The following is a 16,568-nucleotide window of genomic DNA, read 5'->3' as shown; positions in this document are numbered from 1 at the left end:
TCCCACCAATATTCATTCACATTTATTTTATTTAAATTTCGAAATTTAACATTTCTTGCGCTACATTTGGTGGCAGTAAGAAATAAGATGGTATAATTAAATTAATTAAATTATTGGGATGTTTTTTTTTAAACATAGGCAAGCATTTTTGCGATAACGGTCACGATTGAACGGTAACAAGAACACATTTTTCAGTAGTTTCGGCGTCCGCCAGATGTGCTATTATTTCCATCAACGACGACTTCGACGCCGTGCGATACGCTGGGTACTATCGGAGAAATTTCACAAGTAGACCATTCCGGTTCAGAACAGACACCAAAAACAGAGACGAGAACAAGAGCCACAAGCAGGCCGATTCCACCGGTAGCCAATAAGATAATCCCGGCAATGTCACATCGTAAATTGTATCCTTCGGCCTACGCCAAAAAGGGTAGTTGAATAAATTGGATGGGGAAGTATTAAACATTGAAGATGAATACATACCACTGACGTAAATCCTTCTCTTTTTTCGTATCCGAAAGCCAATCCTGTCATAGTTCCTCCAAGAAACACGCCAAAAGAACTGAAAATGATGATGAGGATGGCTGTGATTCCATGATCGAAGGGTTTTGACCGATTAGGCAATAAATTTCCGGTACTTGGTTGACGTTTCACCATTTTTGTTTGAAATCAAAATTTGATGCGCTGTGAAAGAAATAACTTATTATTAGGAAGTGAGAAATTAGAGAGGAAAAAAAAACACCATTTCAGTTTAGTGTAAGTACAATACTTTATCGAAGATAAAATAGAGGTCTCGATTTGTCAATGCGCTGTCCAACCGGTCCAAGCTCAACTGATGAATTTTTGCCGAAAATTCTGTCGGCGCTGCACAGGCTGGTTTTCTTGACCAAGCAGACTAGCTGCACGTCGTCGTACAAGTGCAAACTGAATAATCACACTGGAAATGCAGGGGCGATGCAGAGGGAACGAACGTAATTGGCTTATGTATCAGCAGTCATTCGGTCAACTATCGTTGCTGCCGAGAACCCAACAGAGTGACGAGGCACACCTTTTACTGACGCACGGACAAGGAGTAATAATACTGCCTTCAGAACCCAATATAGCCCAACCCGTTCCCATGTTGGATGACATGTTGGATGACATAACCAATATTAATAAATGTCAAAACGAAATTGACACAAATAACTCGTAAAATATAATATGATGTACCGTAGCTTACTTGTTAATGATATAACACTTATCAGTCCTCGGTGATATAGTTCTCCATTCCATCCACTGCGCATATTGATCATAGCACCGGAATGCAATCTGCAACGTGCGACGAAATATAAACTAAGACGCGCTATCCATCTAACTTGGAACGAGACACGTCTATGTGTCAGCGGTCCACTCCAACTGTTTTTAAGTTAATAAATATAAGGTTCTGTGAATAAGTACTTTCTTATGCATCCCGATAACTGTCTTTCAATCAGCCATTCCTCACAGTTGGATGCACATCCACGACATCATTTGTTTTTCCTTTCATAACTTTGTTTCGCTTTACATCAACACACGGGGAATATTAAAAACAGAGGACTTAGATTTGGATAGGTGTCGTTTCTCAAATTTTCCTGTAGATATGGCCTCAAAAATCGAAAATCTTAAATTACGAAAGGGAACTCAAAAGAAAAGCTAGTCGTAAATCCCGTCAGCTGGTTAATATTGATTCTTGGCTTTACGCAATCAGTGAACTGGGAATTTAGCAAAGCAAGGTAAATTAGTTATGCAGACATGGTAACATGTACACTTGTCTTACGCCTGTACACTAACGAGAGTGACGCCTATCATTACTTCAGTTATTGGCGCGCTAAAGTTGCGAAACCATGTTGTTTCCTATTTCAATAATTTTTACTTGGTGGTTTCTGTTGAAAAACCTATTACTTAAAATTTCAAAGGTACTGTACAGAATAGTATGGCTTCCTTTACCCGATAGCTTTGTCTAAAAAAAAGTCGTGCGCATCCGCGTTAAATGCAATTGACGTACCCTTTGCCCGTCTAGCAGCTGTCTAGCCTCAAGTCCAATAATTCAACCCACACTAAAGAAAGGTGATTGAAGGAATGACTTACCTAATTTTAACTTGCATATGAAGAAGTCGGTTTTTCGTTTGGATAATACTGCATACTGCCTACGTAATAAAAAAGAAAAATATATTGCATTTGAATTGAGACGACTGGTCAAGAATAATTATTTACCTTGACGACAACATACAGTATGACATGACATATGACAACCATATGAGATAATGGACTGCAGCTTCGACCTAAAAATTTTCGTTCAGGATGCAAAGGTATCTCTCAATTTAGACAACACGAAGTTAAATGCATAGATGCACCGCATTTTTTCCTGTCCTCTTTTAACGCTTAGTAATCAGTCCCATAATATGAACAACTTCTTAAAATAGGGAAGAAGTTTTTTTTAAATTCACCATTTCTGCTCACTTTCTTTCTTTATTGTTGTTTTTTGTCATCGAATTCAGGCAGGAATGTTTACTTACATAGTGACATAGATATCATGGAGTGGCTAGTCAAGACGGGAGGCATAGTATTTCACATATAGTTCTTGGTTTCCAGGTTATATAGTTTCTTGGTTAAGCGTATTTTGTTTTAACACAAGTCATTCATCTACCCCGTTAACGATCACTTTCCCTTCTATTTGTGATTCAAAAAAAGTCAAACAAGACTGTTGTAGTAAAAACTAATATTGCTAACCCATAATGATAGGAGATCGATACTCTCAGGGTTAATATCTTAATTTCAATGCTTACTTGCAATTTAATGTAAGGGTAAATTAAATGATACGGATTTCTTAATTTTTCTTCCTTCCGTTTTGTCTAACTTAGCATTGTCTTCACTAGGAAAATTAGTAGAAGAGCAAACAGTTACTTGATTGGTACTTTCGTCCCCTTTCTGAAGCAAAGATAGAGCAACAGAATCGTCCTCTGGATATTGTACTTTCATTTCGGCGTTCGGGATGTACCTTCGGCCGTCGAAACGTTCAAAGTATTTGCCAATTTCCGGATGTTTGATGGCAGCAGGAGCAGGATGAAGTTCCAATTCGCCTTAATGTTTGCGCAGACGTAAGACACAAATGTTATTAAACAAAGAGAACGAGATCTTATACATTTACTTGAGAAGAAAACTCATTAAAGCTAATCTCTCACTATAGAAAAAATTACCTTCTTTAACATCGCAAATGTTTCCATTGTTAAACAAGACATTGTAGATGACTGGTTGACGAGGACGGTAGTACCACGCGTGAATAACGACCAACCGATCCATTTGTAGCCCATTCACGTTTATTTTTTTGTGCATCATGATTAGTCCGACAGCATATTTAACTAGCGGAAATCTCCGTTTGATATTTTCCTGAAAATAATAAACGAAAATAAAACAATTCAAAGTCTTAGTCATAAATATCAAATAAAGAATACCTTTTCCTTGGCGTTCTGGGCTTGAGCCTTGTTTAACTTTGCGCTGCAATCTCTTATTAATGACTGAATAGCTTGATTATTCATAAACCCGTCAACCTATGCAAAACAAACCACCAGAAATAAAAATCATCAACACATATTATAAAATTTAATTACTTTCTTGAGAAGCTGAATTGCCTCTTCCAGTTGTTCACCGTGAAGTTTGCTTAATTTGGCGTATTTTTGGACTAAGCTAGCCTGATTGGGATCAATTATGCAAGCCAATCGATAAAAATGGAGTTGATTTTGCCAATCCAGAACATTAACTGATAGCAAATTCTCCACCAAACCCATGCAAACGTTTTTCACTGGAACGGTCGAGTAATTTCCAGGCGGTCGATGTGAAGCACCCCCATTACAAGGATCGTTGTAGTAGTAAGTGCAATTTAGATCGTCATCTCTTGAAGAATAACGACAAATTTTAATAAAAGGTTTACAATAGGTAAGCCATTTTAATTACTCAGAAAACTCATTCCATCTGAGAAGAAATGAATGAGGAGTGGACGAAAATTCCTTAAACGAGCGGAATATTTTAGGGGAGTAAACAAGTTCGCACAGAATTCCCATTCTCTTTGCCACCTCATAGTAGATGATGGCCAGGATGAGTGGTACTCCCACTCTCATCTCAAGAACCTTCAAATTTAAAGATATAACAAATTGCTTAAAAACAAAGGATATCAAGAATACATTTTACCTTTTCAATGCAAAACATAACAGTTGCAAAATTTACAGAATTTTTATGGAGGACATACTTCTGTAAACCCAGCTCTTTGTATAACACTTGGTTTATGACATTCAACATCTCCATTGCTGTTTTGTTCTTGTCAGTACTTGTATCAGGGTTTAGGCTCTCTTCAGCAATAATCTGTCTGACTCGATCAGTGATGTTTTCTAGGACTTGAACAACATCATCATAACTAATTAGATATTGCTCTTCCATTAAACCCCACTGAGAGATAAGTACGGCTCCATGCAACAGAGAATCTACTTGTTTCCACATTCTCTTTGCAATGTGTATTCGTGTATGTTCCAGTAGTTTCTCTGCATAAAATTTGAAAGTCAAATTTTCCTTTCTGAATAAACAGAATATTAGGTCATCTACACAGAAAATTTATGAAAAACTTGAGTGCTCACGATTGGGGGTGAAATAAATGCTTTGAAATCTCATCTTCAAATAATTCAAGGGGATGTTTACCAACAATGAAGTTGTCCATCACTTTTAGAGGTGGTTTGCCATTTGGGAAACTTAATGAGGAGATACTTACCAAAGTATCTAGAACTTCTTTTTCGACATTGAGCCTTAACTTCCACAACTTGTTGCGTTTTCTTATTAAGTTATGGAACCTTCGGCATGCTAACATAATATTTTTCAAATCGTATGTGGAGGTAATGAACTCAAAAATCAGACATAAAACTTCATCAGAGAAGCACGAAAAAGGTGAAATGGTCAGTAAATTCGCCATTTCACAGTGCACTGCATAATAGTGTGAGTAAACAAGTTTTAAACTTAACCCCTACTAAATCTGAGAATGACGACTGAAAAATGTTTAATTTATGGAGTTGCGTTGCCAGTTCGATAGCAAATTATCAGCGCAGAAATTTCGACATTTTCCTAATTGCCTGTTAATATCAAGTATTTATTCTGCACCCAATCTCATAAAAGTATAGTGTAAAAATAAAAAGTATAACATATTTGGTTTGGAAATCACTAATCAGGGAAATTTAAATTACTTTAGTTTCACTTTTGAAAAAGGCGCAATTTCACTAGCCATCTATAGTAGAACTTCAATACTAATCCTTCATTTTCTTTCAATACTAGATGTCGTGAATCCGTTTGTGTTGTTTTAATCGCATTAGATTTTTTTCCTATAATTCGTTTATCCTTTTTCGAGTAGCAGTTCGGGAACGTGATCGTACGAATTTTGTATTCTAAACATGGCTGCTATCATGCTGCGCACCGTGTCTCTTGTAAGTTATTTCAAAGCTTTAATTATTTAAAAAGTTATTCTTATCTTAAATCATAAAATCGTGTTATGTAATATCCTATGTGCGAAAGTTGCTTGCTGGATCATATCGGCTGATATCGGGATGTTTTTTTTTATATGGTGTGTCTAAAAATTGTTTTCATGTTTTACTTTAGATCCCAAAGTCTTTCCAACATGCCAGTCTGCGTGGAAACCACTGTGCCATCCCCACAACAAAGCTTTTCATCAACAACAAAATGGTTGAATCAAAGACAAATGAATGGATTGATCTTTGTGACCCAGCTACCAATGAAGTATTAAATTGCCCATTTTTCAAATATGTTTCCTTTCCCAACATGTTTTCCCTATGATTTCAAGGTAATTACAAAAGTTCCCAAATCAACTCGGGAAGAGATGGAAAATGCTGTTGAATCAGCCAAAGCAGCTTACAAAACATGGTCCAAAACATCCATTCTTACAAGGCAGCAAGTCATGTTGAGATATCAACACATTATTAGAAACAACATGGTATATGAAGTTGATTGCTATCTCAAATTTGAAATCTAATTTCCTATTGTTTCTTGGATGTTTCAGAAAGAGCTGGCTAAAAGCATCACTTCTGAACAAGGTAAGACCTTGGTGGATGCTGAGGGTGATGTACTTAGAGGTCTCCAGGTTGTTGAACATTGCTGCAGTGTGACAAGTCTTCAGTTGGGAGAGACTATGCCAAACATTGCCAAGGATATGGATACGTTATCGTTCCGAACTCCCTTGGGTGTTTGTGCGGGAATCACGCCCTTCAACTTCCCAGCCATGATTCCACTTTGGGTAAAAATTTCCTAAATATACTATGAAAATAATTTTCTAAAGTGTCGTGTTTAATAGATGTTTCCGGTGGCCCTCGTTTGCGGTAATACATACATCGTCAAACCTTCGGAGAGAGATCCTGGCGCTTGCATGATGCTCGTTGATATGCTCCGTGAAGCTGGTGCACCTGACGGTGTAGTAAACGTAATCCACGGAGCTCACGATTCCGTGAACTTCATTTGCGATCACCCTGACATTAAAGCCATTTCCTTTGTGGGATCCGATCAAGCCGTAAATCAGCAATTCTGAGTAAAATCTTACAACTAACTAATCGCTTTCATTGGTCAGGGCCAATACATTTACGAGCGAGGATCACGTCACGGCAAGCGTGTTCAAGCCAATATGGGAGCCAAAAATCACGGAGTCATCATGCCCGATGCTAATAAAGAAAATACCCTCAATCAACTGGTAATTTAATTGGCTAATAGTCCTTACATAAGCAAATATTCAACAGATTGTTGATGATCATTGTAGGTTGGTGCCGCTTTTGGCGCTGCTGGTCAACGTTGCATGGCTCTGAGCACTGCTCTCTTTGTTGGCGAGGCTGCCAACTGGATTCCTGATCTGGTTGAGAGGGCCAAGAAACTCAAAGTGAACGCAGGTATGTTCTAGAATATTTGGGAAACGAAGTGAAACACTAGACAAGGGATTGTGTGTACCTTCTACCTAGATGAATTATTCATAACTGAAATCCCTTAATTCTGTATCAAGTACTTATAATTCTTTTGTTTTCCTTTCTCAAGGTCACATTGCTGATGCCGATCTCGGTCCCGTCATTTCTCCCGAAGCCAAAAACCGTATCCATAAGTTGGTTCAATCAGGCATCGATGAAGGAGCCCATTGTATTTTGGATGGTCGTAAGATTGTCGTTCCTGGATTCGAAAAGGGCAATTTTGTTGGCCCAACCATTTTGACTGACGTCACGGTAAATATTACATAACTTATTGTTTCCAAAGAATTCTAACTTACACTATTAAATTGTTTTTAGCCTTCTATGGAGTGTTATCGCGAAGAAATCTTTGGCCCCGTTTTGGTTATCCTTAAGGTGAACACTTTGGATGATGCCATTAATACAATCAACTCTAACATGTATGGCAACGGCACGGCCATTTTTACCACCAACGGAGCCACGGCCAGGAAATTTACTCAGGAAATTGACGTTGGTCAGGTAAATGTTCACATCAGTTGTGGTACAACCGCTGAACCCATTCTGCCTTCTTCCTAACTAAACAAGGAAAGATTTTATAAAGTTTGATCTTTTTCCGTAACAGGTTGGAGTTAACGTGCCGATTCCTGTTCCCCTTCCGATGTTTTCCTTCACCGGCTCACGTGGATCTTTCCGTGGTGATACCAATTTTTACGGCAAACAAGTAAGATTTAGTTTAAAGGTTTAATCGAACGTTGATCCAGTTGTTTCACACACATCTTTTGTTTTATTCTTCTCACCAATTTTTGTAGGGAATCAACTTCTACACTCAATTGAAAACAGTGACGCAGATGTGGCGCGAGCAAGATGTCACCCACACACAGGCAGCGGTCGCAATGCCAACAATGCAATAGATACCTACAACATGTAGTTACCCTCAGGCCGCGTTGGCGAAAATGATTGTTACAAAAATAAGGAGAGTTACAATAATCTCGGTGATTGTTTGTGAGCTTTGTATCAGTTCATCCAAAACCTCCAAGTGGAAATTATGGGCTCTAAAAAAATGGAATATCTTTTGTTTTGCCATATAAGTTTGTTGTTCTCTGTATTCCAATGGGGTTTTTGTTATTGTTAAAATAATAAAGTTGCAGCAGATTTTCTCTTTCTCCACTGGAAATCATGTTATTGTTTTAACGATATGATCCTTAAAAAATGTTGTGATGGAGATAATTGAATTCCAAATATCCAGTCCCTATGGTATTGGTAAGAATGTTGTGGAAACCTTAAAATAGTCATAATAATCTAATAAAGAATAGATTCCATTTTCCCGCTGGAACGCCAAAGTGCAATGACGCAAAAGCGCATGCATACGTATGTTGAACAACCTTTGTAATCGGGAAATGTACCACTATTATTTCCCGTTATCACGTAATCCGATTCGTATGTAATTATAGAAACAGATAAGGAAGTTCCCGGCAGAAGAAAAAAAGATTTTATTCGATCGGAAGCGTTAATTTTTCGTATAGTAATTAGGAAACAGTAAACACGAAACGGTTGACAAAATCAGAATAGGCGAACTGCGGGCGATAAACGGTATTTCACACCACGTCATAATCTCGATATTAAAAAAAACACTCTACTACCACACACGAGAATTACCAAACAGCTAATGACAAGGTCTTCCATTGTCTTGCGGGTGTATATACCTTAGGGGGGCTATATGGTACTTTTAATGCTATACATACATTGGTAGCATTCCGGAGGTATGTAGCATTTGTTCGTCACCGCAATAATTGCCTGATATTGCCGCCATCCGAGTCATTTCAACGGTGTTGACCGCAGATAACGTGCTGTGTAGGCCCGGTGCGAAAGATATACACACATATTTGGATACAAATGCCTAGTTATCCTGTGTCCCTTTTTAAGCCCGTGTGTCACCTGCTTCTGTCTCGGGTGCACTGGGCCGAATCGAGCCGAATAAGCCGTGGGATAACTTCTTAACAGAAAACTAAAAAGGAATAATATCATCACCCGGCTCAAAAGAGACAAATTTTTAAAGGAAATGGCACGACAGACGTAACGTTCGTGTCGTCGTCCGGCAGAATGTGAAACTATAAGCAACAACTAGGTTATCTTTTAATCACATTTTTTCTCACCGTTAAATAAAAAGTCTTCGACTGGACATTTGGAAGAAAACAATTCGCGGCGAATCGTGTAAGAAATTTCAAATTTCCGCAAAAAATTGAAACTCGCGATAAAAGAGAGTATACGAATATGTTACGTGGGTATAAAGCAAAATGCAATTCGGTGGTATTAACTCAGAGGGTGTTTAATGATTGCTTTGCCTGTTACTTTTGTAAATTAAGCAGGGAAAGTGCCGGTGATCTCTGGGACTGTTCCTTCATGTGCATCTGCCTTTTTGAAAATTGCCGATAAATTGATGTGAACGTCCTCATCTTTTAGTCTTGCATCTTAGTCAAAAGAAATTCCACTCTTTTTCTTCGCCGAGTCCCGTTAGAGTCCGATATCATCTCGTTGGTCTTCGCAATTCTTCCCGTGCAACGCAGCGAAACCTCCGTCATCATCTTCAATGGTCTGAGAATAAATAATAAAAATACTTGGAACTTTGTGCCGGGGTCCTTTAAAAAAAAAAATTTCACACGGTCTATCGCCTAAGCTAAGCGACGAGGCGACGAAGCGACAAGATAAAAGAAAAGTGTAATATACCACAGCTAGAGATGGAACCTTTCTAGCAGTTGTAGCAATAACAGTATATAAGGCTCGTTTGTTGTTATGTCGTGTTTATTTTTACTCTTTCCAAGAAGAAGAAGAAGAATGAAAGCAACAACATGAAACAGCATGATGCATAAGCAACCGCGGAGAGCAATCATATTTAAAATTGATGTAACGTCACGTTAAGTATAACAAAATGGATGAATTCGGTTTTTATTTGGTGTACTAAATTATAATAACTTTGTTGGGACCGCAAATCAATTGCTGGACCTCATATGTGTAACGAAATCAAGGAGGGCAATTTAGATAATAAAATATATATGTATATATATTTAAATAATATATAAAACATGAGGCCCTAGGGCTTAAAAAAAATAAAATTAACAAATAATAGCGTGAAAAGAAAATAATGATATAAAAAAGTAACGAATTATTTTTTTTTTTCTCCTTGGTTGGTTTGAGTAGTTTTTTTTAGAAAAAAAAATCTTTTAAAAATAACGTATGAAAATGGTAGGGAAATGCTGGAGGATGTTCTATGTAATAAGGAGTAAATCTCTTCTTCAACTTCTTCTTCTTCTTTTCGCTCTTTCTCTCTCTCTCGAGGGCCGGCTCAAAGAGATTTTCAAAGATAAAAAAGAAGCTTATGGCCAGAGATACAGTCTATAGTTTAACGGAAAAATTGTTGAAGCGCATTTTTATAACCTCGTATAACGCGTGCGCGCTCAGCGGACGGCTAAGCCGTCCAGCAAAATCATGTTGAGCGTTCGGGATTGGCGACCCGGGCAGACGAGCAGATGGTGGAGAGTGGTGACGGCACTGCTGCGGCCAACTTCCTCGGCACTTTCGTCGTTCACCGATAGCTGTCGGCAATTGTACGAAGCAATGTTCTTTTGGCGCATCTCTCGCTCGTTTTCCGCCGTGAAGTGTCTGACAAATGCTTCCTCCGCTTCGTGATTGTGTTCAACTTCTTCTTGCTTCTCCTTCAACTGCCAATAAGGACCTCTTCTGGCCTCACGCTTCTTGCGTCCGACCAGAATGGGCAGGGAAAAGGCGGCGGCAGAAATCGCGGCCGCCGGGAGGTTGAACTTGACTCCCTGCATGTGGAATCGTCCGCGGTCCGATTTGGGTGTCGTTGCCGTAGTCGTTGAAGTCGACGATAAGTCAACTACCTCCGAGCCATCGTCAGATCCTAAATTTTAAATGAAATGAATCAAATAAAGAAATAAAAATAGCAATGAAAAAACGCTCATTCATCATTTTTCGATTTGGTAAAACGTCAAACGTACTTTGTTGATTGCCATGGGCCACTTCTAACGGATGTCCAAGAGACGGATAGTAAGCGACTGGAGTTAACCTCTTCCCGACAGCATCACCGAAAGCGATTTCTGTTACATAGTTCCAAGATGAATGTTGTTATAATCAACTTTTAAAAATACTAGAACATTTTTCCAGTCCGTAGAATTAAACCTAAACACAACAACCGGTTTTATATTTTTCTATAGCGACTTAAATATTTCTGTGATTGTCCAATCAACGACTTTTGATTGTGGAGGTGCAAATGTAGTTAGCTAACTGTAAATAATTTGACACAGCTCAGTGATCTAAATAATTGAATAATTCGTGACTGCCTGCTGGCGGAGGGTTTTTCGCTCTACATTTATCCAATATGTTTCCCATACACGGGTGAAATGAAATTATCCTTATATACCCATGGCAGACGGTGATGGTCGAGTAAACGATGGTCGCGGGTCGAGCGGATGTTTGGGTTGTTTGTTGGCCGGGCTGTTGATGATGACGCTGTCGCTAACGGGACTCTTGTTATCGCTTCTGGTACCTGCAAGGCGATTATACAGTAAATGTGTACAAAGATATTTATCATGAAAGTTTTCTTTTTCTTTTCTTTTCCCGCTTATTTTTCTGTGTCTTCCTTTTTTTCCTTATGATCGTTATTTCTTTTTTCATTTTTTTTAGGTTGTTATTGAATCAATAGCGCGTAAGACTCAAATATATGGGACTGGTCTAACCTTGAGTGGTAGGAGCCGGATGAGCTGCTCTATTGCGGTCGCCAGTCGACTCTCCGTCATCTCCGGTGCGGCTTGATGCGACGTTAGTGCGGGAATTGGACTGGTGCAACTTTTGGACCGCTATACGTAGGAAGAAAATAGTAATAATCGATAAATTATTGACTGGCCACCATATAATTTCCGAAAAACGCCAATACGACGTGTACTAGTATTCTAGTTCAAGTGGGAAAACCACTGAGGGGGAAAGTTATCAAACAGGAAAAGTAGTTAAACTTACGTTGTGATGGAGCATCGTCGAAACGCGGATCGAATTGTCCGGATCTCTGAGAGAATTCGTGCGGCAAGAACGACATCGGATGTCCGAGACTCTCTAGAATGAAATCGGGCAAAAGAGCTCCCAACGGGTTGCCTCCCTTGACGAACGGCCCTGGGCTTTGCCCGTTGTTGATGTCGACAAAGTTCAAATTGCCTTGCGGAGTCCGCAGAGTCGTGCTGACAGACTTGACCCCGCCATTTTGCGGCCTCTTCTTATTGGACGGCCTTCGAGCGGGACCTTTGGCGACGTTTTTATTGGTGTTGGTGTTGATTTGATTGGCGTTAACCACTCCTTTGACGACCAAGTTGTGATTGATTTCAGGTGGGCTCGGAGGACTCAGTGGCGCTTTCACCTGCAACTGGGAAAAGGACGAAAATTTGTTGTTGCTGTTGTGGTTGTGGTTGTGATGGTGAACGGCGTGATGAGCGGAAACGGACGGTGGGGCTGGCGTCGTCGTGGTTGTCGTCGTCGTCGTGCGGTGATCCGGATGGTAGTCCATGTTGGATGCATTCGGAGATTGATTGTAATCGTGGTGGTGGTGGTGATGTTTCTCAGCGTAAGACTCTAAATCGATGGGCTTCGGTGTGGGTGGAGGGCCGTACGATTGGATCGGCTGGCCGTAGGATGTGGAAGGAGCCTTGGGAGGAGGCCCGTAAGAAGTGGAAGGAGCTTTGGGAGGGGGTCCATATGAAGTGGAAGGAGCTTTAGGAGGCAGGTAGGATGTTGGAAGTGAAATGCTGGGAGCGACATAAGTCGGGGCCTGTGTGGTTGGCGGAGGGCCGTATGACGTGGAAGGATACTGGATGGCTTCCAAGTCTAAAGGTGTCGGAGTCGGTAATCCGTAAGAGTCGGAAACTGCATAAGACGGGACTGACGTAGTCGGCGCATAATACTGAGGAGCAGGAAGGGATATAGCTGGCTGTGGTGGAGGCCCATAGGATGTAGGCGGTGGGGGTCCGTAAGATGTAGGAGGTGGACCGTAAGATGTAGGAGGTGGACCATAAGAAGATGCTGGCGGTGGGCCATACGAGTCAACTGGTGGAGGTCCGTAGGAAGAAGCTGGCGGTGGGCCATATGAATCAGCTGGTGGAGGTCCATAAGAAGAAGCTGGAGGAGGCCCATAAGAAGTAGATGGAGCTTTAGGTGGCCCGTAAGATGTCGAAGGAGCTTTGGGTGGGCCGTAAGATGTTGAAGGAGCTTTGGGTGGGCCGTACGTCTGGGAAGGTTTCCCGTAGTCTTGCCCTTTGACAACCGAAGGGCCGACTCCGACTAGCGCTGGATTACCTACTCCGCCGTAAGGACGTGGTGGCAAAGTGGGTTTAGGAGTTGTTGTTGTTGTCGTGGTCGATGTTGTACTTAACGTCGTAGATCCCAGGAGACTGGTCAGCTGATTCAAAATCGTCTCGGGCAAACTGGATGACTGGATGGTGGCTCCGTTGGTGATGTTGATGCCGGCCAGGACTTGAGCGGGTACCACTTGCTGGCCAACCAAAGTCAATTGACCTCCGACATAATTCCAGATATTGACAACGACGAAATTGATGGGAATTTGCTGTTCGTCAATCAATCCGTTGCTGCCAGTGCCGCTCGTTCCGCCGCCGCTTCCGGTGCTGTCGGTCGACGAGTTGGATGAACTATCGGGGCTGTCGGTGAATTCGCCATTAGCGAACAATTCTTCGGCTGCTTCAAATTCTGCCGGGAATACCGGGCGAATTTCGGTGCCTCCCAGATCAATTTCCAAGTCGTCTGTGGCATCAGAGTCCGGGAATTCGGTTGTAGTGCGAACAAATTCCTGGAAATTTCCAGGTTCGTCCGTCACTCCCGAATCGACTGGAAAAGGTGGGCGAAGGTTGGGCAGTGGGACGCGGACAAATTGGACACTGTCCGGCCTTTTGTTGGTTTGTTTAATGGGAATGGTGGCCGGTGGTTTTCGAGTGGAAGCGGTGGTGGTGCTGGGATTGGTTTTAGGTTTTCTGGTCGTTGTTGTTGTCGTGGTTGTTTTCGGCCGTGACGTCCTGGGTTTCGGCGTTGTTGTGGTGGTGGTCGTAGTTGTGGTTGCAGCTCTTTTCGTCGTTGATGGCCGTCGAGTTGTGGTCGCTGATTTCTCCGTCGTTTTGGGCCTAGCAGTGGACGGCCGGGTGACCAGAGGCCCTTTGATAATCAGCGGGTTAGCCGAAAGCGGAAGTCGAGGTGTCGATTGGTAAAAACTGGCCGGTCGATTCTTTAAACCGGTCGGAGCTTCCTGGCCGTCGTCGTAAAAAATGTTGAAATGCGGAGGAGATTTGGGTGGCGCTAGTCCAGCAGCATCGGGGGATTCGGCCGACGTCGCCGTTGCCTGGTTGCTGCTGCTGCCGTCGCTGCTGACGTAATCGGCCTCAGCTTCATCGTCCAGGTTGTCAAATTGATAATTGGGTTTAGTGATCCACCATTCAGTGGTTTGTTGAGTGGAAGGAATGGACGTTTTACCTAGCATTTGGCTGGCCAGCGTCGACCTGGCCACTTTGTGATGGGCGGTGGTCGTCAGTCGTTCAATGTCGGCCGTGGGTTTCGATGCCGTGACTAAGCCGTTGGGCATTTTGAAACTGCGCACCGTCGTCGAGATGGTGCCGGGCTTCACCGTTACGCCCCATCGGCTCAATCCGTTGCTGTTGGACGGCGTTCCTCCGCGCTTGACCGCGTTGCTGGGCTGCTGGGCCGCTTCGTTGCTCACTGCTGCCGACGAGGTCGGACGGTAGATCCAAACGGGGGCCGACGAGATGCTGGCCGGACTCGGCGTGCTGGAAACGCTGCTGTCGTGAACGACAATCTCGGCCGCGTTGGTCGGGAATGACGAGAGACTATTCCGGTTGTCATCGTGAACCTTGGGCGCTTCCGTCTCCAGCATTTGCTCAATGGCGTCGATGGACGGCAAATCGGAATCCTGGACGGTTTGGGCCACTTCTTCCAGTGTGTCCAGCAACCACCTTTCTTCCTGCGACGTAGTCCTCTCGCCGTCGCTGGTCGTTTCGCCAACCGGAGTCGTCACGTCCGTCTTGACGACATCTTCCGTTTCGATGGTCGGCGGGACTGTGGTGACGTCCATCATCTTTTCCGGCGTCGTCTCCAGACTAATCGGCGTCGCCTTTTTGGTCGACGGCGATTGGGTCGTCGTCGAAGATTTGAAAGAGACCGGCGACTGGCCGTTGTACCAAACCGGGCGGGTTTTGGTGCGAATGGGCCGGGAGAAGGTCTGGACTCGAATCAATCGCCTCAGAAACTTGTCGTTGTCGATGACCGTCATCGGATCTTCCAGCGTTTCGTCTCCTGGATCCTCCCGTCCTTCGGTTGAATTTTCGTCTTCGACCAGGACGACATGGTAGTCGTCGTCGGTGGAATTCTCCACCAGTGCGGATTCGGTATTAGCCGAGACGAAGCGGCCAGCGACGACGGCCAAGAAGAAGAACACGAGCATCAATCTCTTGTCTTTCATGGTTGCTTAAGAGTGTGGTTAGATTAAACTCCCGACAGGTGTGGATTAAGTAAAATGGGGTGGATGGAAATGATAACAACAACAACAACAAAAACAACGTACAACAAAAAACCAAGCGAAAACAGTTACGAATGTTTTTTTCACGATTATCACTAGTAGCGGCGGTTGGGGGGTGTACAGTTAGACAGTTAGACAAGCTACAAGGGCTTTTCTGGAGGTGGACGGCCAGGAGACGTTCGAGTGTCTTCTCACCAGTGCAGATCCATCGTGACTGAAGTCTGCCCTCTACTTCTACCGAGGGGTCTATCCAGCTTTCTCTGCTTTTGTGATCTCGATTTCTCGATCTCTCTTTCACACAGTCACGAAATAATATTAAAAAACAATTTCTTGAACGCAGCAGCGGCGGCGATGGTGGCGGGCGGCGCTCACTAGGACTGGACGGCCCTCAAGCTCTCCACACACAGAAAAAAATGCACTTGTGCGCAGACTCCCCGCTGTTATTTGCCTATTGCTCCGCTTCTCTGAGGAATAAACTGACGGCTAGTTTCTGTTGTTGCTCTCTCTCTCTCTCTCTCTAGATCTGTATGGACATTTAAACGCGCCGCGCTCGGCGGGATGACGGGAGAAATATAGTTAAGAGAAGCAGCCAAAAAAATAGTGGACCGTGACGGGAAAGCGCACTGTGACGACTCTGCCGAGACTTTGCGCCCGCGATGCGTCTCTGTGCTGGCTATATCATATCCACTAGCGTAAAGGACCTCAAGCAGCTAAACCCCGTCCCGAACGAGATAGATACTATTATATGGCTATTTCTCCGTATTCCATATAGTCTATAGTTAAATAAGCCGTATAGCGCATATAACTATAGCATTAGCCCAACAACTCGATATACATGCCCGCGAGAGAGTCCAAGAGCTCAGGTCGTTAATATTCTTCTTCTTTTATCGTTTTTCCTCGTTTTACCACCGCACGCTTAGAGTCGCAGTTCTTTTTAGTATCGGCAAATAATAATTCCCGCGAGCGGAAAAAAATAAATAATA

The 16,568-nt window shown here is 42.6% G+C and overlaps 3 protein-coding genes across 13 annotated transcripts; 1 reads left to right on the top strand and 2 right to left on the bottom strand.

Annotated features, from left to right (window-relative positions):
• Positions 1 to 11: 11 nt before the first annotated feature.
• LOC124195400 (F-box only protein 21-like) lies at positions 12 to 5,059 on the bottom strand. 10 transcript variants are annotated; one of them, XM_046589785.1, is made up of 13 exons: positions 4,644 to 5,059; positions 4,204 to 4,582; positions 3,970 to 4,142; positions 3,627 to 3,909; positions 3,471 to 3,566; positions 3,216 to 3,405; positions 2,923 to 3,098; positions 2,233 to 2,300; positions 2,107 to 2,165; positions 1,220 to 1,308; positions 770 to 1,146; positions 484 to 684; positions 12 to 416 (listed from the first exon to the last, which is right to left on the bottom strand). In XM_046589785.1, exons 1-10 carry the CDS (start codon positions 4,970 to 4,972, stop codon positions 1,289 to 1,291), a joined length of 1,773 nt encoding a protein of 590 aa, XP_046445741.1. In that variant the 5' UTR covers positions 4,973 to 5,059; the 3' UTR covers positions 12 to 416; positions 484 to 684; positions 770 to 1,146; positions 1,220 to 1,288. The 10 variants fall into 10 exon arrangements, with proteins under 10 accessions (XP_046445741.1, XP_046445742.1, XP_046445740.1 ...); XM_046589786.1 differs by having other exon boundaries at positions 770 to 1,395; XM_046589784.1 differs by having other exon boundaries at positions 770 to 1,308.
• A 237-nt stretch (positions 5,060 to 5,296) lies between these two features.
• On the top strand, positions 5,297 to 8,152 carry LOC124195395 (probable methylmalonate-semialdehyde dehydrogenase [acylating], mitochondrial). The gene is made up of 11 exons (XM_046589770.1): positions 5,297 to 5,477; positions 5,650 to 5,787; positions 5,852 to 6,001; positions 6,068 to 6,301; positions 6,359 to 6,571; positions 6,629 to 6,748; positions 6,815 to 6,941; positions 7,084 to 7,265; positions 7,329 to 7,508; positions 7,612 to 7,710; positions 7,799 to 8,152. The coding sequence occupies exons 1-11, from the start codon at positions 5,445 to 5,447 to the stop codon at positions 7,898 to 7,900; spliced, it is 1,578 nt and encodes a 525-aa protein (XP_046445726.1). The 5' UTR covers positions 5,297 to 5,444; the 3' UTR covers positions 7,901 to 8,152.
• Positions 8,153 to 9,770: 1,618 nt separating this feature from the next.
• Positions 9,771 to 16,234, bottom strand: LOC124195394 (mucin-5AC-like). 2 transcript variants are annotated; one of them, XM_046589769.1, is made up of 6 exons: positions 14,526 to 16,234; positions 12,021 to 14,438; positions 11,744 to 11,863; positions 11,428 to 11,553; positions 11,006 to 11,104; positions 9,771 to 10,908 (listed from the first exon to the last, which is right to left on the bottom strand). In XM_046589769.1, exons 1-6 carry the CDS (start codon positions 15,526 to 15,528, stop codon positions 10,442 to 10,444), a joined length of 4,233 nt encoding a protein of 1,410 aa, XP_046445725.1. In that variant the 5' UTR covers positions 15,529 to 16,234; the 3' UTR covers positions 9,771 to 10,441. The 2 variants fall into 2 exon arrangements, with proteins under 2 accessions (XP_046445725.1, XP_046445724.1); XM_046589768.1 differs by having other exon boundaries at positions 12,021 to 16,234.
• Between the last annotated feature and the right edge of the window lie 334 nt (positions 16,235 to 16,568).

The sequence above is a fragment of the Daphnia pulex genome, chromosome 6, assembly GCF_021134715.1.
Source record: "Daphnia pulex isolate KAP4 chromosome 6, ASM2113471v1".
Classification (NCBI taxonomy): domain Eukaryota; kingdom Metazoa; phylum Arthropoda; class Branchiopoda; order Diplostraca; family Daphniidae; genus Daphnia; species Daphnia pulex.
This window is presented reverse-complemented; position numbering and strand designations above follow the sequence as displayed.